Below are 27,454 nucleotides of genomic sequence, written 5' to 3'. Positions count from 1 at the left end.
TAGAAAGAATTATTGATTATTTTTGTTGGAAAATACATGAAATGAGGAACTTCAGAAATAATCGCATATCAAATCCCAATCGCACTATTGGGTAAAAAAATCATAATTAGATTATTTTCCCAAATCGTTCAGCTCTAAGCAGGAGCTCTTTGTAAACTGTACAAATATGTCGGTGTCATTTGAGAGCCAAAAATGTTGCCAACGTATTCATGCAATTTCTCTGGTTTGCTTGGGTTTTCTTGTGATTACTGGTAAATGAAATCAGGACGTTATCCAGGATCCTCCTCAGTGCTGATCAGACCAGTAGCATTAGCGTTAGCATCCCTGCTAACAGTTACTTTATTCTGGAGCTGAAAAGTGTGTCAAACTATTACAGGGTCTGATGTTAAAATGGCTTTGATAGTGCCACTTTTAAACCGCTTTTCGCCTCTTTTTCCACCCACTGTTGCCATTTTGACCCATTTTCTCATCACTTCACAATAATCATATTTTGTCTCAGTTTCTCCATCTTTATTTTCTGGCATCAATCTAACATAACTTTCCAAATGCATTAGCTCTAATGTGTCCTTCCACATCAGTATCACTATGATAAAACAGGGCTGAGAGAGGAATCCTACAGTTGGATTTACTACCTTTCACTACCTTTTTTACTACCTCTACAATATTTTTTACTACCAACACCCAACACTTGTGCTCGTAGCTGAGCTTGTTTGCAGCTGCACTGCTCTGTGTCGCACCAAAAAACAAAATAGGGAGCTGCTGGTGAACGATGGATTCTTGGTGTAGTTTGACCGCTCTAACACCGTTCCAGGTCACATTTATAGGGCCCCATGAAATCTGATTCATTTTTTGCCAAATTCTATTTCATTTCTTTCCAAATTTCATCTTTTTCCGTTTTAAGTTTTTGGAGCGGTGTGCCTCGCGTGAGGTGAGACACACGGCTCAGGTGGTGTGGTGAGGTAAAATAACTCGAAGCATGGATGAGTTTTCTTGAAGGTCAACATCATGTCCAACGGCACTGCCCCGTATGGAGCTACATGATGTTTGCCGGTGTTTCATGCAGCTGCTTTGACATGCTGTTATTGTTTAGGAGGGGGCGGGGTGAGTGTTTGTGAGTGAGGGACATGCTGTGCCCCGCTTTAGTGTTCCCCTGGGAACATATTCCTCAGATATATGCTCCTCTTTCTAAAAAAAATCACAGCATTTCAGTCAAATTCATTCAATTTACGCAGTTTCCACGGATCAGTTTTCCTGGATCAGGAGCTTCGGTTTAAATAATCTTGTCACTAAACTTTGGGTGAAGCTTGGGTTCTTTTTTAGAAATACAACCTGCTTCTCTCTCAGGCTCAGAGAGAAATTAGTGACAGCGACCTTCTTGCCCATTCTTGACTATGGGGATGTCCTTTATTTGAGTGCGTCATCCAAATGTCTCCAGTCCTTGGACACTGTTTTTCATTCAGCACTGAGATCTGTCACTGGCTGCAGTCGTCTCACCCACCATTGTGAATTGTACATGAAATCAAACATGCCTTCTCTGAGTGCTCGCAGACATGCACACTGGCTGACCCTAATTTAAAAGGCTCTTTGAGGTTTGATTCCCCCTTATTTGTGCACTTTATTGCAGAAAACAAGCAGTTGCTATGCCTTGCGTTCTTGCACTTCACTAGTTTTATCTGCTCCTAGGGTGAGGACAGAATTTGGAAAAAGAGCTTTCAGCTTTGCTGCCCCCTCTGCGGGGAATACTCTACAGACCCAACTGAAACTTAGTCCACTTGGAGCCTTCTGCTCTATCCTGAGGGACAGACAGTGTGAGACCACTTAACAGGGCCTGCGTTTTAAATCTTAAATTGTTTGTTGTGTTGCAGCTCTGGCCCTTGAAAACACCACTGCCCCTCTAAAAGTGTATGTTTTAATCTATGCTGTTACTTCTTTGTAACTGTTCTCACGACATGTGCTGCTGACCTCTGGACCAGGTCACCCTTGTGAAAGAGATCCTGATCTCACTGGGTTTTTATCTGGTTAAATAAAGGTAAAATAAAAAATTCTAAATTCCATTTTTATTGACCAATTCCGTGATTCTGTCGGCGATTCTGTTAATGCTGAAATCACAGGGCCCTACATTTATGTTTTTTTTTTTTTTGCAAACTTTACGAAAAGCTTCCCGGCCATTCCCCACGAGCGGCTTTAGCCAGTCTTAAATGCCAGGTCATCGAGCTAAAGTTGTGAAAATGTACATTTTCCCATTGTGATGCTGTTCCGACACCATGCATGCACAAAACAGATCGGGCAACGGAACCAATCGAGGCTATCAACGTCAACCCAGGTCCTGCCGTCCGGCTCACACGTATATTTTATTTTAGATTTTTACAGTTAAAGGAACTTAAAACCAAAAGTCAGGATCAATGCAAAAGTCAGAATATATTGAAGGGGTGGTGAAAGATTTATACTACTAAGTCAAACTGCGTTTGTTACCTTTTACTACCTTTTACTACCCTGTAAAAAGGTAATTCTGTTTTAAGAAAAAGGGTTTCCTTGAAAAAGGCTTGATTGAACTACAGCATTAATAAATAAAATTCATTTCTGTTGCTCTGATAAGACTGCTTATTATTCTGGTTCAAATTAAATATAGGCGGCCTTGATTGAGGTGAATTTATTTTACAACTCTGGATTTTTGATTTACATTAAATCAGGCATCAAAAATAGGAACAAAATATTAAACTGATGTTTGTTCAAAAAGAAATGGATAAAATGTTGAATCTTTTTGTTTTTGTGTTCTGATAAAAAAGGAAAGATCAAAGAATAGAACAATGATGTAACATTCTTCTTTCTTTTATGTGTAACTCACTGCAGGTGTTATGAAAAAGAATGTTACATCATCAGTGTTCTGTTCTTTGATGTTCTTTTTTATATGAACAGAAAAACAGTGAGATCAAAGAAAGGTTTCTTTTTTTAACCTTTGGGGAAAAACACAGAAAACAAACATCTTTTCTTTTTGTAATCTCAGATTTAATGTGAAGTGCCCTGAAGAGCCAGGTCTTCACATGTTTTTAAACTGTAATCCTGATTTCACATTAAAACCTGTGGACTGTAAAACCCTAACAACCCTATCAAAATAAATTCTGGTCAGAAACAGAGGAGACGTTTCCTTTAAATCAGAGAAACAGACTAAATTAAAGATGTGTTTACAGGTAGCAGACAATCTGTTCTGTGTTTACAGCTGCAGGCACACACAGTCTGAGCTCATGTACATTTAATAACATGTTAGCAGGCCCACATTAGCTCTGACACTGAGTCTAGTCTTTAGACCCGGTCTTAAACTGATGTGGATCCATCTATTCGGGACACTGAGAGGGGGTCGAGGTGTGAGGACAGGGGATGGGGGTGAAAAAGCCAAAGAGCTTCCAAACAGAAGGATTAAGGAGCAAACATGGCGTCTCAGCGGGGCGTCTGGGCCGGGACGACACAGATTATTGGGAGTGAGACGTCCACAGACATCAGATTAAGGTCCTGATGAAGCCGTCACAGACACCAGCCCTGGTACTTTAACACGGTTTCCCTTTTCAGAGTCTCTTTACCTTTAAGCTTCACAGCCTGAAGGGAACCTTCAACCATAATTTTCTTATTTCAGCTCCACATCCAGAGAGTTCTGTTTTTATTTCAACAAATTTAAAGTGTTTCAGTCTAGCTATAACTCATTTTACTACAGATCAGAGGATTTACGACAAAAATGACCGGTGTGTTTCCTCACTAAAGTTGTCTCAGTTTATTTTATTTTATTTTCTGACATCCAACATCACTTTCCTGACGGTTTAGTCAATGTGTCCAGCCACATCATTATCTTATGAAATAAATAACTAATAAATAAACTTCATCTTGTAGCTCTAATAAAAGAGATTATTCAGGTTAAAATTAGATATGGTTATCAGGATTTTGCTGACCTCTGTGGGCCCCCTGGAAGCTGTCCCCCTCACCCCCCCTTAGAGGTGGCCTTGATAGTGAGGGTCCTTCCTTCTTCTGTGAGACCCACACAGCTCGTCTGTGTTATATCACCGTCTCTCCAGCTGTCGTTTAAACTTGACTTCATAGTTTTCTTTTCTCCTCCGTGTCCTCAGAGAACCACAGAGAACAAACACAGATAAAAACGTCCCTGTACCACTGATGCTGCATTCGAGTGCAGTCATGTGTTTGGATCCTAACTACGTTTCCCTAATAGGAGCCTGGAGGGAGGGATTTTTACCCAGAGATCTTTGCATCATCAGTAACAGAGTTACGGTGATTATGGTATTCTAACTACAGGTGACCCTTCATCAGCTGAGACGACTTACAGAGAATCTGTCCAAGTGTGTGAACATTCAGTCAGTGCTGCCTGGACGGAGAATTAAGACCTGACCTTTACCAGAGATTTATAGCAAAGGGGATTTCCTCTGGACCGGAGCTTTAACCATGGTGATTGATCCGCAGTCAGACGGTCTGACAGCTCAGCATGTTGACCAAAGATGGAAGATCTTACACCTGTTATTGACCCAGATATCAGATGTGATAAGGTAACTTTAGTCAGAGTCATAGGTTAATGTGGTTTATAGGGAGAAAGTCAGATGTGATAAGGTAACTTTAGTCAGAGTCACAGGTTAATGTGGTTTATAGGGAGAAAGTCAGATGTGATAAGGTAACTTTAGTCAGAGTCATAGGTTAATGTGGTTTATAGGGAGAAAGTCAGCCTCCGTTCAGACAATTAACAGGAAACATGATAGCAGCACACTAGTCATGGCAGCACACTACTAAAAAAGCCTTAATGATTAACAAAACAGTCAGATATTTTTTTGAAGCCAGAATTCTGACTTTGATCTTAGCATTTTGACTTTGATCTTAGAATTCCAACTTTGATCTCAATTCTGACTTAGATCTTAGAATTTTGACTTTGGTCTTAGAATTTTGACGTTGATCTCAATTTTGACTTTGATCTTAGAATTCTGACTTTGATCTTAGAATTTTGACTTTGATCTTAGAATTCCAACTTTGATCTCAATTCTGACTTAGATCTTAGAATTTTGACTTTGGTCTGAGAATTTTGACTTTGATCTCAATTTTGACTTTGATCTCAATTTTGACTTTGATCTTAGAATTCTGACTTTGATCTCAGAATTCTGACTTTAATCTCAGAATTTTGACTTTGGGTTTTAGAATTCTGACTTTGATCTCAATTCTGACTTTGATCTTAGAATTCTGACTTTGGTCTTAGAATTTTGACTTTGATCTCAATTCTGACTTTGATCTCAGAATTCTGACTTTGATCTCATAAGTCTGACTTTGATCTCAAAATTCTGACTTTGATCTCAGAATTTTGACTTTGATCTCAGAATTCTGACTTTGATCTCAGAATTCTGACTTTGATCTCAGAATTCTGACTTTGGTCTCAGAATTCTGACTTTGGTCTCAGAATTCTGACTTTGATCTCATTATTCTGACTAGGGTTTGCACGATAACTATCGGGTTGATAGTTATCGGGCTGACAACAAGAAATTATTATGTCATTCTTATCGGCCTGATATCATTACGACGAGCCCCGATAACATATATATTTTTGTCAGCACGGCAGTGCTGGCGTTTGTTTTCTTTCTCACGAGACTACAAATGCCGAAACAGCAGGTGGAACCACAGTACACGACCTGCTATTAAAGCACCAAAGAAGAAGAGAAAATAGCAGCCCCTGTGCTAAAATGCTAACAACACGGTGGCGTTATTCAGTATTTACAGGGAGGATAACATGACCGTGTGTGTAGAATTTGCCCTGCAAAGGTCGCAAAGAGTAGAAAGAAGTCCTCGACGGATGTTATAAGTCACGTAGGAGTCATCATCCTAACGACGTTAAAACGAAGCGGCAGCAGCCACTAGCCTAGCATTAGCAGGCACTGAAAACTGCAGAAAGCTTGCCAGAGCCAAAAGGCCCAACGTTATAATAACAAAATCAGTCTGACAGTCTCCTGATCCATCGCTGCTTTCATAGACGTAGACCTGCCTGCTCTGTTTGACGTGGTTTCATTCAGTCTGATCAACGTTATGAACAGAAGTTTAGCCACAGACCACGGTGGACTGTACATTCTTAACCTATCTCTGATATGACTTATGTCAGTGCATATTTTTAATCTTTATGTAAAACATCAGCTTGCTTTAATTCTGGCTTAAGCAAAAAAAAAAACAAAAAACAAAAAAAAGGACCCCCAAATATCTCCATTTGTTGTTTGTCTCTGTTGTACTTGGTACACAAATGTTTCACTAAGAAAAGTGAACTATAATAACAGTTATAAAGTCAGAATAGTTCTTTGTTTTTTGAAAAACATGAGTGATATTAGTTAAAATTAGTTATAAATATCTTTGCTCACTACATATTAACCCCTTCTTACCCCTAGATGTGCATAAACACATCAAATAAACTTCTTTTGTTAAATCAACAATTGAAAAAAATATATCTGTTATTATCGTTTATCGGCCATCAGTAGTAGGAAATTATCGGTTATCAGTATCGGTTCAGAAAAATAGTTATCGTGCATCACTAATTCTGACAATAAACTCAGATTTTGAGTTTTTTTGTCAGGGTTTGAATGAAAATCTCTTAAAAAAAAAGTTAAGTGAGAATTTGTTGATTAAAGGTCAGAGTCCAGACAGAACATTTTTTATGGCCCTAATCCTCTGCAGAAAAACAAATTAAGGGTCAAAAAAAGGAAAAAATCACATTTTTGAAGATCAATAAATAGTCGATAAATAACAGAATTTTGTTTCAGCATCATTGAGGTTGTGTTGATTTGAATAATTGATTTTACAAGGCTGATATCTGTCCCAAACATCCTTCTTAATTTGATTGTGCAGACTTGTTTTTTTCTGAGATTAAGAGGCTGATTTTCTTTAGTCTGCAGGCACTGAAACTGTGCATCAATCACAATAAACTCTGCATGTTCACAATGAATCTAATCACCATCGTACTGTGCCGGTACATAAACACAGCTGATGATTGAAAGGTTTATAAAAATGCCTGCAGAAAGGCCTTTAACTTTACAATAATGCCACTGCTGACCTCTGTAGAAGTGTACCGTTTATCTACAGCTAATTATTCCTGTAACCGTCTCTGAATCAGAAGAGTCCACATGGAGGAGGTGTCAGCTGGTCTTTAGGTTGTTTGCGTGTATTAATCCCTCTCTGACAGCAGCACGGTGACCACCAGACCCTCACTGAGCCACTCCAACACGCCCCACATCTCTGACATTTCTCCTGCATCAATATTCCCCCGGCTGCTTCCTCTGCAGACCGATCGATGAGCTCGAGCGGTCGACCGCATCCTCTGGGTTTTAATGACCATCAGGACCGGCTCGGGACGCTCTCAGCTCATTAATCTCATCCTGAGGAGGAGAGCGGCGAGAGAGGAAGGCAGTGTGATGCAATGATGTAGGAACACTTAAGGCCACACAGAACTCAGGTAGCTGTTGGTATTTCTTCTGTTTTTGTTTGTTTATTCATTTATTTCTAAATAAATGCTAGGGATAACAAACCACTCCCAACTAAGCTCCATCCACCGTCCTTTCAAAATAAAAGCCAAAATCCCAGACCTAAATCTCTGATAAAACCTCCTATTGGTCCAGCCAGTTTTCTCCTGAGGTCTCCCGCTAATCTGGTCCACATAACCCAGCAGAGACAGATTAAAGGGAGCAGGAAGAGTTGATAATCCCAGTCAGATCCCAGTTCACCCAAACTGGTTTCACATCAGCTGGCAACTTTGAGTGAAGCCTGACCTGAACATGACCGAGGTGAGGGATCAAAACGGCGCCTTTATACTGACCCCGACCTGGCGGGAGTGAGACGTCACTGCCTCTGTGTTTACTCTGAAGAAGTTTAGCCCTTTACTTTACCGTAAAACCTCTAATAAAGGCTCTGCTAATGTTCCTCCCAGTCTCCTCTCCTGGTCCGGTGGTGTGCACGCTTGGAACAACTAATACAGCTCTCACCCAGAGACACCCCCAGGATGAATGTGGAAATACTGGCAAAAATGTTGGCAACATTTTAAAGAGTAAAGTACGACAAAGTACACTCTGAACTTCAGAAAATGTTGGCAACATTTATGCAGCTTTTTAAGAAAAAAAAAAGGGAAAGTACAATCAAAACTTCACAAAAATGTTGGCAACATTTGTGCAACATTTTTATGCAAAAATAGAATAGTTTCCCTCAACATTGCCAACATTTTCTATCAAAAATGAACAGTTGCAACTTTTTGACAATATCTTCGACCAAAGCCAGAGAATAAGCGCCTACTTATCCACCCACAAACATTGGGAACTTTAACATTTTTAACCAAAAGAGGGAAAAACACCAGATAAATCGACCAAATCCTTGGCAACAAATTAAACACCAAGAGATGAAGAGAGCTGCCTATGCTGCAGAGAAACGCTGTTATTATTTATGACAGGAGTTCGTGTTAGTGAGAGAAACCCTATCACTGACAGTTAAAATCATCGTTATCGTGGTGATTTGTGATCCTAAACAGGCTCGTACTTCTGTAACCACGCCATAATCATCCTCGCCTGCATCCTATCACAACATTCATGGCAGTAATCAGCGTTCAGACCCCACATTAAGCTTCAAATATGGGTCATATTGTGGATAATGATCAGTGTTTACATGTTACTAATCCTGTAAAACACCCTGATGCACAGCTACATCAGCATCTCCCTCTACTGAGCGCGCTCACTGCATCCCGATGATGACTCATGCCTCACCTCGTACATTAGGCCTAATGAAAGGGCGCCTGCAGGAAAACAAATCACAAAAACACTGAGAGATGGAGGAAGATGTCTGAATCTGCTGCAGCGTTCGTGGACAAAAGGTGCAGAGAGCCTGACGTCTTTTCTGAAGACAGAGCGGCGTGCATCAGCTGCTCTTACATAAGCGCCAAAGCCCCGTTTAAAAGCATCCCTCTGACTGTTATTACTGTTATTGTGGTTATTAGACGACGTCAATCAGCTGCAGCCTTACATAACGGCCCTGTGACGGACCATCCGCCTCCAGCTGCGGTCTGACACGTTAACTTTGTTCTGAGAGTCCTGCGGCATGATGGGAAAGTGCAGCGTGAATCATAAACAAACAAGTGAACACAAACCAAACCTCTGTGACTGCCTGCAAACACAAACGCCGCTGCAGGTTACACCTCTCTCACCTGCTTCAAACGCTCAGCTCCGTCAGGCGCCGTCTAAACGCTCCAACATGCATGACAGTTAGATATTGAGACTGAGCTCTCTAGCTCTGCACAAGCCTGATCAAAACGTATAAAGGGTGTAAAAGGTGAACTTTAGCATGCAGAGAGTGAGTGTAAACAGAGCTTTCAGCAGGTGGCTGACTCAGCCCACAGGTAAGCCAACAGGTAAACCACGGCTGGAGTTCACTTCACTTCCTGGAAGCTCCTGAGTCTTCCCTTCAGCTACAGGTGGTCTCAGAGGGAGCCGAACCCTCAGAGTCTCAGCGCCGGGTTTTACCCCTGAACGAAGCAGACCTGACAGAGTCTGCAGGACCGGCTGAAACACGAGCCGGGGCGTAATGTGGGCACAAAGTGACGAATGAGCTGCAGGCTGAACAAACACCGTCAGAGGCTAACTGGGTCACACGGCTGCAGAAATGAGACAAAAGCAGCCCAGACAAAGAGGGAACAGAAAGGTCTGTGAGAGATTAAAGGAGGTGTGCTAATATAATCTACTCAGATCCACTTTCTCCTCACAGGAGTCACATTTCAGCAGAACCGGCTCCTGTTTGGATTAGACTCGTTCTTCAGGACAGGTATTAACTGATACTGCTGTTTGAGGATTATGTTCACCTGCGGAGTCTAGGTTAAGACCTAAAACATACACAGACCAGAGGCGCTGACATGAGGCCACAGCAGGCCTGTTTATCCAGGGATGGGAGGTGACACCTCTTCCACAACTCCTAAATAACCAGTGCTTACTAACAGGCTGTTAGCAATCAGGTGACGCGGGGCAGGAAGTGAAGAATGTTAGCTGTTAAAGCTCTAGGTGGGCCTGCAGACCTCCTTCTATGCGTCTAGACGGATAAGGCAGCGAGCACAACCTCGCCATGGAGAGAGGACGCCAGAGACAGACCTGGACCCCTCAAGAAGACAGACCTGGACCCCTCAAGAAGACAGACCTGGACCCCTCAAGAAGACAGACTGAGCACCCGCTGCAGCCAACAACCTCCTGTCTCTATACAGCGACATCAGAGACACGGCCTGAACTGAAGGGAAACTGGAGTCTTGTGCTAAGCTAAGATGCTAGCTGAGCCCCTTTTTAACCGCTTTTCTCACTCATTTCATCAAACATGCTTTTAATAGAAACCCTAACAGTGGAAGTGGAATGGATTAGAATGTTTTTCTTAAGCTTTGATGACATCATAGCTTTATGGCAGGTTAGAGACTTCAGAGGATGACATCATCAAAGGCAAAGGATGACATGTTCGTGAAACTGGGGCTTTTTTCCCCCTCCATTGTTGCCACTTAGAGCTCAACAGTGCCCGCCCCCTTTTTGGGGCGGTGCCAGTTCCAGAAGTGAAATTCTCCATTCAAATCCACCCTGACTATAAAACCTTTGATTGAGCTCTAAAACAGCATTCAGAAACAGAGACAGGCAAAGATACAAAACTGTGGACCTATGCCTTTACAATGAGGAACTACATATCCCACAATCCATTGCTGCACCTCTTTTCTAAGCTTACCTTTACTGTAGTGATTAAAAATAAAATCATAATGTTGTCATATATCCTAGTGCAGTGGCATGTATCGTCATAATCAACATTTCCATGGTAACCAGAGACCCCAACAATCAGAGACATCTCCGTGACACCCAAGGATTGTGGGTATTATAGTATTTTTGGCTGAGATCTTGGAGGTTAAAATCTTATCAACTGTTGTCTTCTACAGAAGCATAAAGCATCTAGAGCTGACAGCTTCAAGTCGATTGGTTGATTAACTGGTTGATGACCTCATGTCCGACCAAAATCCAATTGGTCAGACAATCGCACGTGCTACTTTAATTGGAAGAATTCGATTTTTTGCAGGGGTGAGACGGGAGATGTCATGTGTTTTTATTTTTTCAGTTATCTAGTGTTACAAAATATAATTTACAAAAAATAAAACAATGAATATAACTATTCAATCATAATTTACTAGTGCCTTTAAAGGTTATTAATTACAGGTTAAATACCCAGAAAGCCAAAACAACGTCACTAGGACCCTCCCACCTTAGAGGAGAGCAAAGCCCGTGAAGCACGTTTATACTCCGCTTCCAGTTTATAGATAACTAGGGATGCGCGCGGTTAATCGCTAAAATGGTTAAATTTGTTCATCAAATTAGCCAGTGCCGGATTTACGAGTTGGTTAAATGAATGACCTGTCTTTTTTTATAAACACAGGCTTGAAATCCTGCTCTATAATGCTCTTTTAAACAGTAACATACCTCCTGCCACTAGAGGCCGCTACCTTCCTGTCTGGATCTTCACGGATGTACACATGAGAAGTTCAGCGGTGGCTTAGCGGTTAGCATGTAGTACGAACAGCGCGGTATCACAGTTTTTTAAAGTAGTAAATGAAAATGAAGTATTGAGCTGTTGAGCTCATGTAGAACGTCCACCTGAAGTGAAAAGAGGCCAAATATCAAAGCGGGATATTAATCTGCACAGAGGAACGAAGGCTGGCAGTGCTAGCTTGTAATGTTAGCCTTTCTGTAGAGAGTATATCAGGCTAACGTCACACCTGCTAACACTACGACCCTGTGAGGAATTCAACTGTTTTATAAGGATTTTCTCCTCTAGACGAGTCTGTTAAACGAAATTTAAATGAGCGTTCAGCTGAACAGGGAAACGGATGCTTAGGAACATCCTTAAGCCGACCACTAAATATTAAGACAGTCAGCCTTGAGGGGCACTGGTTAGACTGGAATGACTGCGCTGAGCCAAATGATCTCTAAATGGGGACGCATGTCCCATCACAACGAGTGAGACCGGGTCAGGTTTACTGTGCTAAACCGTGGCTAACAGAGCTATAAACCCGTTACAGTAAAGGTCAAGAGAAATACAGTGATATATTATTCAGGCTGTGTTTCCCGGTCCTAGTTTCCTTCCAGACTATGACTGGGACACCTACACATCTATACGTCTTTATTAAGTTTAAATCACCTTTGGCGATCAATGTACTAGTCAACAATCTCAGTTTGTCTCTCTAATCAACAGGAAATAAAGAGACTTAAAACTTTAATCACTGTTGGTGGGAAATAAATCTGAGATGTAATCCCCCAGCCCTACGCCAACTTAAGCTAAGACTAATGCAAATTCATTTTTCCTGCACCAGATTGCACACAAAGTTCCTACTGTGATGCTCAAAGACGCTCACCAAATACTGGTATTAATGCATGATGGGATTTTTCACCAGAGCAAGAAATCTGCAGGATTATGAGGCAGAAAAACCGAGCAGATTTGAGATTTTCATGAAATCGAAGCAGGGATGGCTGAACCGAACGCCACTCGAATAAGAGGCATCGTCTTCCTTTATGGCTTCTTATCTTTTTACAAATCTGCTCATGGAGAATAACCGAGCATGTGTAAGAGCAGAAGGAGAATTCAGCTGTGTTAGCTGAATATTTGTGATTTGTGTTTAACCACCACCAAGTCATTCAAACGATCCTGCGGTTAAACTTCCTCAGGGCTCAAATCTGCGTCTCCCTGGGCGGTAAGCACAGTAAAAACGTCTGTTTTTATTCCTATTTGGATGATTTTATGAAAAAGCAAACAAAACGCCTCAATCAGAGGCTTTTCTACTGTTACAGAGCGCTCAGAGGAACCTGCAGAAAGATCAGAGAAGATGTGAACTTCCTGTTAGCGGCTTCTGGAGTTAATTATCAGTCTGTTAAAGTCCTCTTTGTTAAAAACCACTCTGGTTTCTCCCGCTGTGAGAACCATGTTCATGTCAGTAAATCTGCCGAAAATGGGTCAGTGTCACCTGGCTGCCAGGACATCCATCTATCCTAACGCACATGCAAATCAGCCGCACGCCGCTGTGAGTCAGGGCGCCATAACTGGGCCGAGAGTCTCCTGATTAATGAGGAGGATCCAGAGCCGGGAGCAGGAGTCAGACTCCGAGAAATCGACAACTTTCTTACATAACGACACTCACTGCTGCTTTCATAACATGACAGGGACACGTCCAGATGTGCACAGAGGACGACAGAGCTGCTGTTCTGGGTTATTTCCAGACTGAAAGAGGCTGAGTGAGTCACCGCTGAATTCAGGGGAATGGAGATGAGCAGAGAGAGCCACTGCTGCCAGTACTGACCTGAGAGGCGCAGACACAGACTCCACTACACATTTTAAAGCTCCTTTGGCTCCTATAGAGTCCTTACAGTCATCTAAAAACCCTGAGATAGAGTCCTTACAGTCACCTAAATACCCTGAGATAGAGTCTTTCCAGTCACCTAAAAACCCTGAGAGAGAGTCCTTACAGTCACCTAAATACCCTTAGATAGAGTATTTACAGTCACCTAAAAACCCTGAGATAGAGTCCTTACAGTCACCTAAATACCCTTAGATAGAGTATTTACAGTCACCTAAATACCCTTAGATAGAGTCCTTACAGTCATCTAAAAACCCTGAGATAGAGTCCTTACAGTCACCTAAAAACCCTGAGATAGAGTCCTTACAGTCACCTAAAAACCCTGAGATAGAGTCCTTACAGTCACCTAAAAACCCTGAGATAGAGTCCTTACAGTCACCTAAATACCCTTAGATAGAGTATTTACAGTCACCTAAAAACCCTGAGATAGAGTCCTTACAGTCACCTAAAAACCCTGAGATAGAGTCCTTACAGTCATTTAAAAACCCTGAGATAGAGTCCTTACAGTCACCTAAAAACCCTGAGATAGAGTCCTTACAGTCACCTAAAAACCCTGAGATAGAGTCCTTACAGTCATTTAAAAACCCTGAGATAGAGTCCTTACAGTCACCTAAAAACCCTGAGATAGAGTCCTTACAGTCACCTAAAAACCCTGAGATAGAGTCCTTACAGTCACCTAAAAACCCTGAGATAGAGTCTTTACAGTCACCTAAATACCCTTAGATAGAGTCTTTACAGTCACCTAAAAACCCTGAGATAGAGTCCTTACAGTCACCTAAAAACCCTGAGATAGAGTCCTTACAGTCACCTAAAAACCCTGAGAGAGAGTCTTTACAGTCACCTAAATACCCAGAGATAGAGTCTTTACAGTCACCTAAAAACCCTGAGATAGAGTCCTTACAGTCACCTAAAAACCCTGAGATAGAGTCCTTACAGTCACCTAAAAACCCTGAGATAGAGTCTTTACAGTCACCTAAATACCCTGAGATAGAGTCTTTACAGTCACCTAAAAACCCTGAGATAGAGTCCTTACAGTCACCTAAAAACCCTGAGATAGAGTCCTTACAGTCACCTAAAAACCCTGAGATAGAGTCTTTACAGTCACCTAAATACCCTTAGATAGAGTATTTACAGTCACCTAAAAACCCTGAGATAGAGTCTTTACAGTCACCTAAAAACCCTGAGATAGAGTATTTACAGTCACCTAAAAACCCTGAGATAGAGTCCTTACAGTCACCTAAAAACCCTGAGATAGAGTCTTTACAGTCACCTAAATACCCTGAGATAGAGTCTTTACAGTCACCTAAAAACCCTGAGATAGAGTCCTTACAGTCACCTAAAAACCCTGAGATAGAGTCCTTACAGTCACCTAAAAACCCTGAGATAGAGTCCTTACAGTCACCTAAAAACCCTGAGATAGAGTCCTTACAGTCATTTAAAAACCCTGAGATAGAGTCCTTACAGTCACCTAAAAACCCTGAGATAGAGTCCTTACAGTCACCTAAAAACCCTGAGATAGAGTCCTTACAGTCATTTAAAAACCCTGAGATAGAGTCCTTACAGTCACCTAAAAACCCTGAGATATCCTGATCCGTGTCCTAATCGCACAAACATGTATCAAAGTTTCTGCAGGGTGGTTGCAGGCACCAGAGATCGGGCAATTTCTTGTTTTTAATGATCAAAATTCCAAGAAATCTCCTGCACAGGGCCCGAATCGCACAAAGACATGGGTACAGTTCTTATAGAAAAGTTACAGGAACCTAAATGGAGCAATATCATGTTTTCGGTTATCAGATATTGCAAGACATCATGCAAGAAATTCAAGCCCAGTGTCCTGATTGCAAAAGTATATTGGCAATGTTTCTGTAGGGTAATTGCAAGCACCAAAAATTGGGCAATTTTTCATGTTTTATCAGAAATTTCATGAACTCTCCAGAACAGTGTCTTTTTGCACAAAGATGATGCAGGCACCAAAAACTGCAAGAAATCTACCGACTGCACACGCTCTTTATTGCAACAAGCTGTTGGCAAAAACATTGCAGGGCATCAACATTGCAAGCACAAAAACTGCAACACATCTCCTGCACATTGTTCTAATTGCATAAAGATGTTGGCAAAGTGTCTGTAGGGTAGTTATGGGCAACAAAACTGAGCAGTTTTTTATCGTTAATTATCAGAAATTGCAAAAAAATTAAAGCATAGTGTCTAAATTACTCTTAAAATTGGTCAATTTCTCATGTTTTATCATCAGGAGTTTCAAGGAATCTCGTGTACAGTGCCCTTATTGCACCAAGTAACAGCAACTTTCCTATAAAAAAGTTGCAGGCACCAAAATTAAGCAATATCATGGTTTAAACTATCAGAAACTGTAAGGCATCAAAGTTTCAGGCACCAAAAATTACAGGAAATTTCAACCTCTAAATGTAAATAGATACTGTCGTAGTTTCTGCAGAGGAGCTGCAGGCCCCAGAATGAGTCCGTTTTCTTGTATGAACCACCAAAGCCCAGCAGACTCAGCCCTCTGAGCGTGCAGGTCCCTGCGTGTGGTAACGGTCACTAAAAGAGAAGTCCAAACCCACTGAGCGTGTCTGTTCTGTCTGTTCTTACAGAAATGAAACAAGCATTGATCTCTGACTTTCAGCAGCGCTGATTTAAAGTTTGCAGGTGTGTCGACACTGTTACGCCCTCCCTCCCCATCACCCTACCTTCGATGGCGATGACGTGCTCCCTGATCTGGTTCTGCAGCAGCGGCTCCTCCACGCGCTCCAGCAGCTCGTAGATGGAGTAGATGTTGGGGTGGACGGACTCAAACCTCTGGATCTCGGCGCGGATGGCGGCCGAGTTGGCCAGGTGCTGCTGGTAGTTCATCCCTGCAGCGATTGGTCCGCTGGGTCCAAATATAAAAACACTTCTCTGGTGATGAGTAGAGGCGGGGGGGGGCGGGACGAGGGCGGTGAAAGCTGAGACCTCCAGACGATCAGGGAAGCCTCAGATCATCATTCCCATCGCTGCCAGAAGGAAATCAGCAGGATCAGAGTTCATGTAAAAACAAAATCTAGATTTTCTGTTAAAAAACAGCAGAATAGTCAGCTCTAATATGATTGGATCAGACTGTTTGATACCACAGAAGCCCTAGACTCTCGATACTGAACCATTTCTAATGATCAATTATTGCAAACACACCTCTGCACAGTCAAACCTGCATGGAAGCATTGGTGACATTTTTCCTGACAGTGCAAGCAGCTAAAAGTGGGTCATTTCTTTTTCTGACTGAAAAAACATAACATGCAAATTCCTGCAAAAGGTCGACATTTAAAAGAGCTCTGACACACTTCTGTAGAGAGGCTGCAAGCAACCAAAGGATGCAACTTTGCAACTGCAGGATTTACTAATAATAATCTATTAACCAAGTTAGGGGGCTTGCAACTTGATTATGAAAATGATGTCAATGTTTTTGTGCAATTTAGCTTTTTAAATCAACCTCTACATCAGCAGTTAGTGATGTAGGAGTTCATCAAAGGCTGCAGGTAACATGGCCTGCAGGAGATCACAATTTTCACTCATTAAAAAAGGAAATAACCAGTTTGGGTCATCTACAACTTCAGTACAGAAGCAGCTCCTTACTGTGTGATTCAGAGCGTTGAAAGTCTGCAGCAGATACAGTCCATTTCTGTGATTGATAAAAACAAATCACTTGATTTGGGTTTCAAACAAAGAGAAATGTTGTCCGTGTTTTTGCACCAGTCAGCGAGTCTGCAGGAGTTTGCGTGCACATTTTGTTGATAAATAGAAGAAATTACCCAGCTATGGGTGCCTGCATGTTCCATATGGAAAGTTGGCAATGCTTTCATGCAATTCTGATTGCAAGCAAGAGTTTGCCTCGATTTTTAATCATCAAAAAGGAAAAATGGCCCTATTTTGAGTGTCCATCATCAGGGAAGACCTGCAGTCCTTAATAGACTCTCTCCTTAACAACAAACGTGTTTACAGATTTAGATTTTCAACGCTAAGCTGGACAAAAACATTGACAATATTCCATAATTAACTAGTGAACACAGCATGTGTTACAATTTCTGTTTTTGTAAAATAACACAACACTGTAGGAAAATTTCTGCTCTCAGTTTAAATTTCAGAAACTCCCCAAACATTTCTGTTTAACCAACACGGGCAACTTTCTGTTCTAATAAGGAAAAATGCTAACCAAAATTATACTACTTCATTTTCTAGCCACCGAAACTGCAGTCCAGCTCCTAAAGGTGACGTTTCTGTGCTGAAGTTAACAAAAACCTGCTGATCTCCTCGTTTCCAATCAGTGAAAACTCCTGCAGACCAAGCTGGCTGCAGTCTTTGATGGACCCTGACACAACTAATGGGCTATTTTTAGGTTGACTCTCAAAGCTAAACTGCATTATAATATTGGCAACATTTTGAGTTGGAAGCACCAAATGTTGCCAATGTTTTTGCAGCAATTATACAGTCTGCAGGAGTTTGCATGCCAATATTGGCAATATGAAAAAAACCACCCAGTTATGGTTGCCTGTGAATTCTATAGGGAGACATTGCCAATGCTTTTATGCAATTTTTATATCAAGCAAGAGTTTGACTGTAATTTTCATTAACTAAAGAGGAAAAACTGTCCAGTTTGAGTGTTTTCAACATCTACAGGGAAAACTCATCAATGCTTTACTGCATGTTGGTCAGTGTACACGAGTCTGCATGCAATCTTTAGAAACTATAAACGAGAAAATAAACAAAAAACGTTGGCGAAATGGGTTACAGTGGGAGAAAATAAACAAAAACACATTGGTGAAATGGGTTAAAGTGGCAGAAAATAAACAAAAAATGTTGGCGAAATGGGTTAAAGTGGCAGAAAATAAACAAAAAAAAAAATGTTGGCGAAATGGGTTAAAGTGGCAGAAAATAAACAAAAAGAAAAACACGCTGGCGAAATGGGTTAAAGTGGCAGAAAATAAACAAAAAATGTTGGCGAAATGGGTTAAAGTGGCAAAAAATAAACAAAAAAAACGTTGGCGAAATGTGTTAAAGTGGGAGAAAATAAACAAAAACGTTGGCGAAATGGGTTAAAGTGGCAGAAAATAAACAAAAAATGTTGTCGAAATGGGTTAAAGTGGCAGAAAATAAACAAAAACACATTGGTGAAATGGGTTGAAGTGGCAGAAAATAAAAAATGTTGGCGAAATGGGTTAAAGTGGCAAAAAATAAACAAAAAAAACGTTGGCGAAATGTGTTAAAGTGGCAGAAAAACAAAAATGTTGGCGAAATGGGTTAAAGTGGCAGAAAATAAACAAAAAGAAAAACACGTTGGCGAAATGGGTTAAAGTGGCAGAAAATAAACAAAAAACGTTGGCGAAATGGGTTAAAGTGGCAAAAAATAAACAAAAAAAACGTTGGCGAAATGTGTTAAAGTGGGAGAAAATAAACAAAAACATGTTGGCGAAATGGGTTAAAGTGGCAGAAAATAAACAAAAAACGTTGGCGAAATGGGTTACAGTGGGAGAAAATAAACAAAAAATGTTGGCGAAATGGGTTAAAGTGGCAGAAAATAAACAAAAAACGTTGGCGAAATGGGTTAAAGTGGGAGAAAATAAACAAAAACACATTGGTGAAATGGGTTAAAGTGGCAGAAAATAAACAAAAAATGTTGGCGATATGGGTTAAAGTGGCAGAAAATAAACAAAAAAAAAACGTTGGCGAAATGGGTTAAAGTGGCAGAAAATAAACAAAAAACGTTGGCGAAATGGGTTAAAGTGGCAGAAAATAAACAAAAAATGTTGGCGAAATGTGTTAAAGTGGGAGAAAATAAACAAAAACACATTGGTGAAATGGGTTAGAGTGGCGGAAAATAAACAAAAAAAAACGTTGGTGAAATGGGTTAAAGTGGGAGGAAATAAAAAACGTTGGCGAAATGGGTTAAAGTGGCAGAAAATAAATAAAAAACGTTGGCGAAATGGGTTAAAGTGGCAGAAAATAAACAAAAAACGTTGGCGAAATGGGTTAAAGTGGGAGAAAATAAACCAAAAACGTTGGCAAAATGGGTTAAAGTGGCAGAAAATAAACAAAAAATGTTGGCGAAATGGGTTAAAGTGGGAGAAAATAAACAAAAACACATTGGTGAAATGGGTTAAAGTGGCAGAAAATAAAAAAAAAACGGTGAAATGGGTTAAAGTGGGAGAAAATAAAAAACGTTGGCGAAATGGGTTAAAGTGGCAGAAAATAAACAAAAAACGTTGGCGAAATGGGTTAAAGTGGGAGAAAATAAACAAAAAACGTTGGCAAAATGGGTTAAAGTGGCAGAAAATAAAAAACGTTGGTGAAATGGGTTAAAGTGGCAGAAAATAAACAAAAAACGTTGGCGAAATGGGTTAAAGTGGGAGAAAATAAACAAAAAACGTTGGCAAAATGGGTTAAAGTGGCAGAAAATAAACAAAAAACGTTGGCGAAATGGGTTAAAGTGGCAGAAAATAAACAAAAACACATTGGTGAAATGGGTTAAAGTGGCAGAAAGTAAACAAAAAACGTTGGTGAAATGGGTTAAAGTGGCAGAAAATAAACAAAAAACGTTGGCGAAATGGGTTAAAGTGGCAGAAAATAAACAAAAAACGTTGGCGAAATGGGTTAAAGTGGCAGAAAATAAACAAAAACACATTGGTGAAATGGGTTAAAGTGGCAGAAAATAAACAAAAACACATTGGTGAAATGGGTTAAAGTGGCAGAAAATAAACAAAAAACGTTGGCGAAATGGGTTAAAGTGGGAGAAAATAAACAAAAAACGTTGGCGAAATTGGTTAAAGTGGCAGAAAATAAACAAAAAACGTTGGCGAAATGGGTTAAAGTGGGAGAAAATAAACCAAAAACGTTGGCAAAATGGGTTAAAGTGGCAGAAAATAAACAAAAAATGTTGGCGAAATGGGTTAAAGTGGCAGAAAATAAACAAAAACACATTGGTGAAATGGGTTAAAGTGGCAGAAAATAAACAAAAAAAAACGTTGGTGAAATGGGTTAAAGTGGGAGAAAATAAAAAACGTTGGCGAAATGGGTTAAAGTGGCAGAAAATAAACAAAAAACGTTGGCGAAATGGGTTAAAGTGGGAGAAAATAAACAAAAAACGTTGGCAAAATGGGTTAAAGTGGCAGAAAATAAAAAACGTTGGCGAAATGGGTTAAAGTGGCAGAAAATAAACAAAAAACGTTGGCGAAATGGGTTAAAGTGGGAGAAAATAAACAAAAAACGTTGGCAAAATGGGTTAAAGTGGCAGAAAATAAACAAAAAACGTTGGCGAAATGGGTTAAAGTGGCAGAAAATAAACAAAAACACATTGGTGAAATGGGTTAAAGTGGCAGAAAGTAAACAAAAAACGTTGGTGAAATGGGTTAAAGTGGCAGAAAATAAACAAAAAACGGTGAAATGGGTTAAAGTTAGGGGTGTAATGGTAAAGAAAAATTTCGGTTTGGTACGTTTTTGGTTTTGAAGTCACAGTTCGGTATGTTTACGGTAAGGTAATCGAAGCAAATTAATAAAATGTAATTTTTATTTTTAGATTAAATTGTATTTAAATTAATAGGCTGAATAAATTACATTTAGATTATTAATAATGCTGCGATCTCCTTCCAAAAGGTCTTCAATGATTACAAATATTAACAAACATATTTTTGAATTACTAGCTTTTAAAATATATATCGACATATTTTGACCCATTCTTTTAACACTAAAAGTTCCCAGCCAACTTGAACACATCATTATACAACCATGCGTTAGCTTTCTAAACATGCAAATTAGCGTCTTTCCTGCCGATTTCAACACCGACTTCAGCACTAGATTACTTTTTTAGCCAATGGGACCTACTACTACAATGTTTGGGAGACCTTTTCAAAGCCCATCTTGGCAGATAAAGATGTTAGAGTCGTGTGAAATCTGAGGGTAACTTTACCTTTGACGCAGCTGCAGACATGAAGGAGTCTGCCTTCCCCCTGCTCCGAGGCTGACAGTTGAAGGTAAAGTTAATTTGATTCACAGAGCCAGAGCACCAGTGTTATATTAAAAACAATCTCAAAGAAAAGGAAATTCATAACTGGCTGGTGAGACTTTGTTGTTCCTCCTCCTTACAGTGACGTTCTTGTTTGAGTGGAGTGTTTTCAAATGCTTTGATTGGTCTGCTGGACGACGTGCTTTTAGCGACACAGCTGCTGAATAATGTCGGTGCTACTGTGGTTGTCTTTGTCCACTGTTGTATTTTACTTGAGAACAAAAGGACACGTTTATCTGGGAATACTCAGGCTGTTGCTGTCGTTTGCGGTGGTTGTGTGGTTGCCAGGACAGTGTGAGTTGCGCTCTGGTTTTCTCTCTGTATGTGAGCTTCGTCCAACATGTATTCGTTTGGTACATGTCTGTACCGTACCGAGAGACCCGTACCGAATCAGTTCAGTACGAATACACGTACCTTTACACCCCTAGTTAAAGTGGCAAAAAACAAACAAAATGTTGGTGAAATGGGTTAAAGTGGCAAGAATTGGTTTACAAGTGGCAAAAAATACAGTGAAAAGGATTTAAAATGGACAAAAATGGCTTTTAAGAGGCAAAAATGGAGCAATATTGAAAAGACTGGTGGGAAAAGTGATAAAGCGGGGTAAAATTTGGCTAAATTGGTGTAAAGTGGCAAATGTGTAAACTTTACAAATATTTGTAGTTTTTTAGGCATCTGGAGACCCCCTCTCAGTGTCTTGTGACCCCCAACGGGGTCCTGACCCCCACGTTGAGAACCCCTGCTCTAATGGCAGATGTGTGTAAACTAGAAATCGCACTAAACCACAGGCAGGTAGAGCATCCTTCCTTGTAACATTTCTGAAGTTGCAGACATTAAATTGTCTTTTTCCACAGATGGACATCTAAATCTTTGTGTTCCTGCTGTTCCACAGGATTAAAATCTGAATTATTATTGATTATTGGACATTCATAAATCCATTCAGAACCCTCCACCTCTACATCAGGATGAATCTTAGACTGGACTTCATCTCCCACCTCTGTGCAGCATTAAATGGATCTTTATCACCATTACTGCGCCGCTGAGAACGTCTGCAGGAGAAAGCCTGCACCTTTGCTTAGCAGTGAAAAGAAATCCCCTGATTTTGGGTGCAAACATCTTCCAGACAGAAATGTTGCCCATGTTTTCTACAGCATTCAGAGTCTGCAGGAGTCTGCGTGTCAATGTTGGTGATAAAACAAAGAAATGATCCAGTTTTAAATTCATACGACTTCTGTGTGAAACAGCCGGTGCTTCTGTGTAAGTTTGACAGCAGGCAGGAATTTATATTCATCAGAAAGGACAAACCACCCACTTCTGGGTCTTTAGTGGACTCGCTCAGTCCACTTTAAAACCTACTAAAACTTATCATTGACAGTGATCCCATCATGAAGCTGTTGGCACCCCAAACTGAGGAGTTTAATATTTTAATAAATTAAATGTGGAGGAAATTTCCTGCTCTGCTTCTGCGTGGAGGTTTTATCACCATGCACGTTTGAAATGACTGCAAACTTCTGCAGAGAAACAAATAAATAAATTACCACTTCTGGTGCAGCTTGCAGGACTTGGCCTGATGTTTTTGGTGATTAAAGTGCACCCAGAGAATCCTCCTAATTCTGGGAGCCGCTTCCTTCAAGAGTAGAAATGCAGTAAAAATCTGTGCCGTTCACACTCAGAATCCTACAATCGTTGTTTCATGAAAAAAGAAGACATTTTCAGTTTTGGGGGCTAACAACATCGTGATGTTAACATTGGCAATGTTTTTGTGCAATTTAGCTTTGGAAGTCTATCAGGGGTGTCAAACTCAAGGCCCGGGGCCCAAATCCGGCCCGTGGAACAGTTATACCCAGTTAGACCATTAATATTTTTACTGTTATAACTGGCCCACCAGTATGAGGTCTGCAGATTTCTACGGTATAAAAATGTAAACTTAACCTCTAAGATTTAAAACACCCTTAAGTCAAAAAAATGTGAGAAAGTAAAGAGTAGAGAGAATTATTACTACATATTAAATTACAGATTACTTTTTCATGAATATTTAGACCTTTTAGAGTCACAGTTTTAAATTTCAAGTCATATTTTCACCTTTTAAACTCCTGATTTTAAACGTATTCTCACATTTTTACCTTTAAAATTCATGATTTTCAATTTTATCCTGTGTTTTGACCTAAAAAAGTCATGATTTTGATTTTTTAGATATATTTTGAATTTTAAAATGTATTATTTTGAATATTTCCTCATATTTTGACGGATAAAACTCATGATTTACAATTTTATCTCATATTTTAACCTTTAAAACTCTTGATTTTTCCTCATATTTTAATGTTTAAAACTCTTGATTTTTAATTTTTCCTCATATTTTAACCTTTAAAACTCTTGATTTTTAATTTTTCCTCATATTTTAATGTTTAAAACTCTTGATTTTTAATTTTTCCTCATATTTTAACCTTTAAAACTCTTGATTTTTAATTTTTCCTCATATTTTAACCTTTAAAACTCTTGATTTTTAATTTTTCCTCATATTTTAATGTTTAAAACTCTTGATTTTTAATTTTTCCTCATATTTTAACCTTTAAAACTCTTGATTTTTAATTTCTCCTCATATTTTAACCTTTAAAACTCTTGATTTTTAATTTTTCCTCATATTTTGACCTTTAAAACTTTTTATTTTTATTTTTTTATCTGATATTTTGAGATTTAGATGTATCATTTCGTATTCTTTCTCATATTTGCCCTTTAAAACTATTGATTTTGAACTTATCTCATGTAATTGCCTTTTAAAAACTTTTTTTGACTTTAATTTCATGTTCTGACCTTTTGATCTTATAAGTTTGACTTTTTATCTCGGGTTTTGAGCCTTTAAATTTATCATTTAGACTTTTTAAATCTCAGAATCATCCTCTCATCAGTTCTTCTGTTTTGTTTTCCCATAATCCATTGCTGTTGACCCTGTTAGACCCTCAGGGTAGCCCTAGATTCAGGACCTGAGCCCTGCTGTGACTGAGTCTGACACCCCTGGTCTATAGAAGACAGTAGTTCAGGATGGTGAGTCCGTCTAAGACTGCACACATTGGGTGTTTTTATTATTTTCATTTTGATGAATAAGAATTGCAGGTAAACTCTTGTTTTCTATTAAAATGAATGGAAGCTCCCATATCTGTAGAAATCCTTGCTTTTAGGATCAAACCTTACATCCAAACTCTGCAGACTGTCTGACTGGTGCAAAAACACGGGCAGCATTTCTCTGTTCAGCTGATTGCAAGGAAAACATTCAGCCACAAGCAAGATTTAGCATGCAGTCTGTTTAAATTACACACAAGATACTGACCAGCTTTCTCAGGTTTTCTCAACAGAACTGCAGTGTGTTTGTGCAGCTCAGCTTTAGGAGCAAAACCTACAAAACTGTTATCTGTGAGGGAGAAAGAGTCCATCAGAGTGGAGGCCAACTTAGTCTGCAGGAGCCTGAAGGTTTATTTTGGTCTTTAAAAGGAGAAGTTTCCCAAAATAAGGCGCTACAGATGTCAGACAGGCCATGCTTGTTTAAAGTTTCATCTTTCCCTCAATCCTATCAGGGTTATTTATTTACTGGGAAATGTCTGAGTATTATTATCCTGCCATGCCGTTCAGGTAAAAATGCCAACATGTGGTTTTAGGTCCATATTCCCCAGCTCTAGGCCTGGTAGGTCTTTATTTTTCTGGTTAATCATAAACTTTATGGATAAAAACGCTATTTTCTTACCTTAAATGTTTTAATTTATGTTAAAATCTCGGGTTGTCGTCCAGCCCCATCAGCAGGTGTGTTTTCCTGTCAGAAAGGACAGTTTTCCTCCTTCACATCCCTAAAAACGTCCCTGGTGTTGATCCTCCAGGAGGCGGTCAGTCTGCTGCTACTGCCCGCTGAAAGCAGCTGTTCCCCGGGGCGTCCCAGAGCCAGGTCCCGGTGTGGAGACAGATGTGGAGCAGTCTGAGTAGAGCCTCCCCATATCCTTAGACACCGTCCGGGATTAAAAAGACATTTCCTCTGGCTGCCTCTGATTTAGAAAAGCTCTCACAGTCAGAAAACTGGAGAAAAACGGCCTTGTTGCTAGGTGGCTAGGCTAGCCGGCTAAAGCTAACTAGCCGGGAGAAAAGGGGAAAAGTCACCGATTTTCCGCCGTTAAAGTCGGTGAAACAAAGCGACCTAGAGGGGCGTTAAAGCTCCAGAGAGAGGGCTAAAGCAGCCATTTTAACAGTCTAAAGTCTGAAGCAGCAGCAGGCACACACACAGCCGGACTAACTGTTCTTTCTCCGGGACTTAGGATGCTTCTTCCCGTCCGTCCCTCCGTTGTTCTGTCCCCCTTTTTCGGGACCAGCTGCGTAAATTAACGTCCCCCGTCCACGACCAGCGCGAGCCCAGCGGAGCTCGTGCGCCTCCGAAATTAAAGCAGCTGTTGCTAAGAGACGGAGATTTCACAGGAAGGTCCCGCACGCGGCGCTCAGACTCGCAGATCCCCCTTCCCGTGCTGTGAGGTCCATCCCGGGTACAGTGAGCCACAGTATCCCGGCCGGGGACGTCATTACCGTCAATGTGATTCCTCAGGAGGAGTCAAATTACAGCACAGGGAACGGGGAGTTCCGGTTTGACCCTTCAAAATAAAACCACCTACAACTCACGCGTTACACGACTATAGCGACAAATATTATTTCTCCATAGTTTAAATAATAACTAAATAGTTATTACTTAAAAACAGTCATTTCCAGACTTTGTAATGTCTGGGGCCCCCCTGGCGGAAAAACACTTTATGACAATATTCTGGTTCCTGGCAAGTTTACACAATTAGAACATTTTTATAAATATTCAAGAAAAACATACAAATAAAACCGAACAACTATCAACAAAGCAGTTTTGTTTTCAAATCCTCCACTTCTTTTGGACTGTTTAAATCAATAAAAATAAAATTTTGGGACAGGAAAAAGAACACATTTGAAAGAAGGAGAAAAAAGACCAATGTTTCTTGTTTTTGATTCTGACTTTTTCTCAGAATTCTTACTTTGATCTTAGAATTTTAGAATAGTTTGACTTTGATCTCATAATTCTTACTTTGATCTCAGAATTCTAGAATAGTTTGACTTTGATCTCAGAATTCTGAGATTTCTTTGACTTTGATCTCAGAATTCTGACTTTGATCTCAGAATTTTAAAATTGTTTGACTTTGATCTCAGAATTCTGACTTGATCTCAGAATTCTGACTTTGATCTCAGAATTCTGACTTGATCTCAGAATTCTGACTTTGATCTCAGAATTCTGACTTTGATCTCAGAATTCTAGAATTGTTTGATTTTGATCTCAGAATTCTGGCTTATTATCAAATTGTTGAATCTAAAAACAAATAAGTAAAAAAATCAGTGCAGCATTCAGTGTTGCATGCAAAAAGTTTTTATAGAAGCGCCTACAGCCAATTTTATTGACTTATTCCTCTCAAAGCCCAAACATTTATTGGTAATTAAAGGTTAAAAGAGAACTTTATCTATTTCTCTGTTGGTATTTGAAAATGACATTGAGGGAGAAAGGCCACATGTGGCCTCTGGTCCGCCAGGTCCCCATCTCTGATGCAGGGCAGAGATTTCCCAAGTTTGCTCTCCAGTGGACCCTCAAATGTAAGTAAATGAATTTCAATGAATTTCAGTGCATAAGAATTTTAATATGGTTGATATAAAAACTTAAATTTAAGTTTTTTTAAATAAATTTAAATTATCAACACAATTAGGACCACTGGACAAAAAATAAATCAATTAAAGTCAAAGTCAGAATTTAGACAAAAAAGTATATTGATATTAAAGTCAGGGTTATTTTATTTATTCATGTTTACACAACAATCTATTTTAGGGCTGTGGAACTTTAATACTTACACATACTGCAGCTACAGTACCACGGCTAAGCTTAAGACAAAATTACACCCAAAGAGGAGAATAAAGTCAACAGTCCACATTTTAACTCAGTATTTACAATGTAAAAAAGAGCATAA

At 39.9% G+C, this 27,454-nt stretch overlaps 1 protein-coding gene across 3 annotated transcripts in view; it reads right to left on the bottom strand.

Moving 5' to 3' along the window:
• The window catches only part of agap1 (ArfGAP with GTPase domain, ankyrin repeat and PH domain 1), a 245,778-nt gene extending 219,814 nt beyond the window's left edge, over positions 1–25,964 (bottom strand). For all 3 annotated transcript variants that reach the window (XM_041782109.1, XM_041782110.1, XM_041782111.1), the window contains exons 1-2: positions 25,189–25,964; positions 16,117–16,419 (exon numbers count right to left, since the gene is read on the bottom strand). In XM_041782109.1, coding sequence (XP_041638043.1) covers positions 16,117–16,279 — 163 coding nt within the window. In that variant the 5' untranslated portion in view covers positions 16,280–16,419; positions 25,189–25,964. The remainder of the gene's footprint in view (positions 1–16,116; positions 16,420–25,188) is intronic.
• Between the last annotated feature and the right edge of the window lie 1,490 nt (positions 25,965–27,454).

This window comes from Cheilinus undulatus, linkage group 24, assembly GCF_018320785.1.
Source record: "Cheilinus undulatus linkage group 24, ASM1832078v1, whole genome shotgun sequence".
Classification (NCBI taxonomy): Eukaryota; Metazoa; Chordata; class Actinopteri; order Labriformes; family Labridae; genus Cheilinus; species Cheilinus undulatus.
This window is presented reverse-complemented; position numbering and strand designations above follow the sequence as displayed.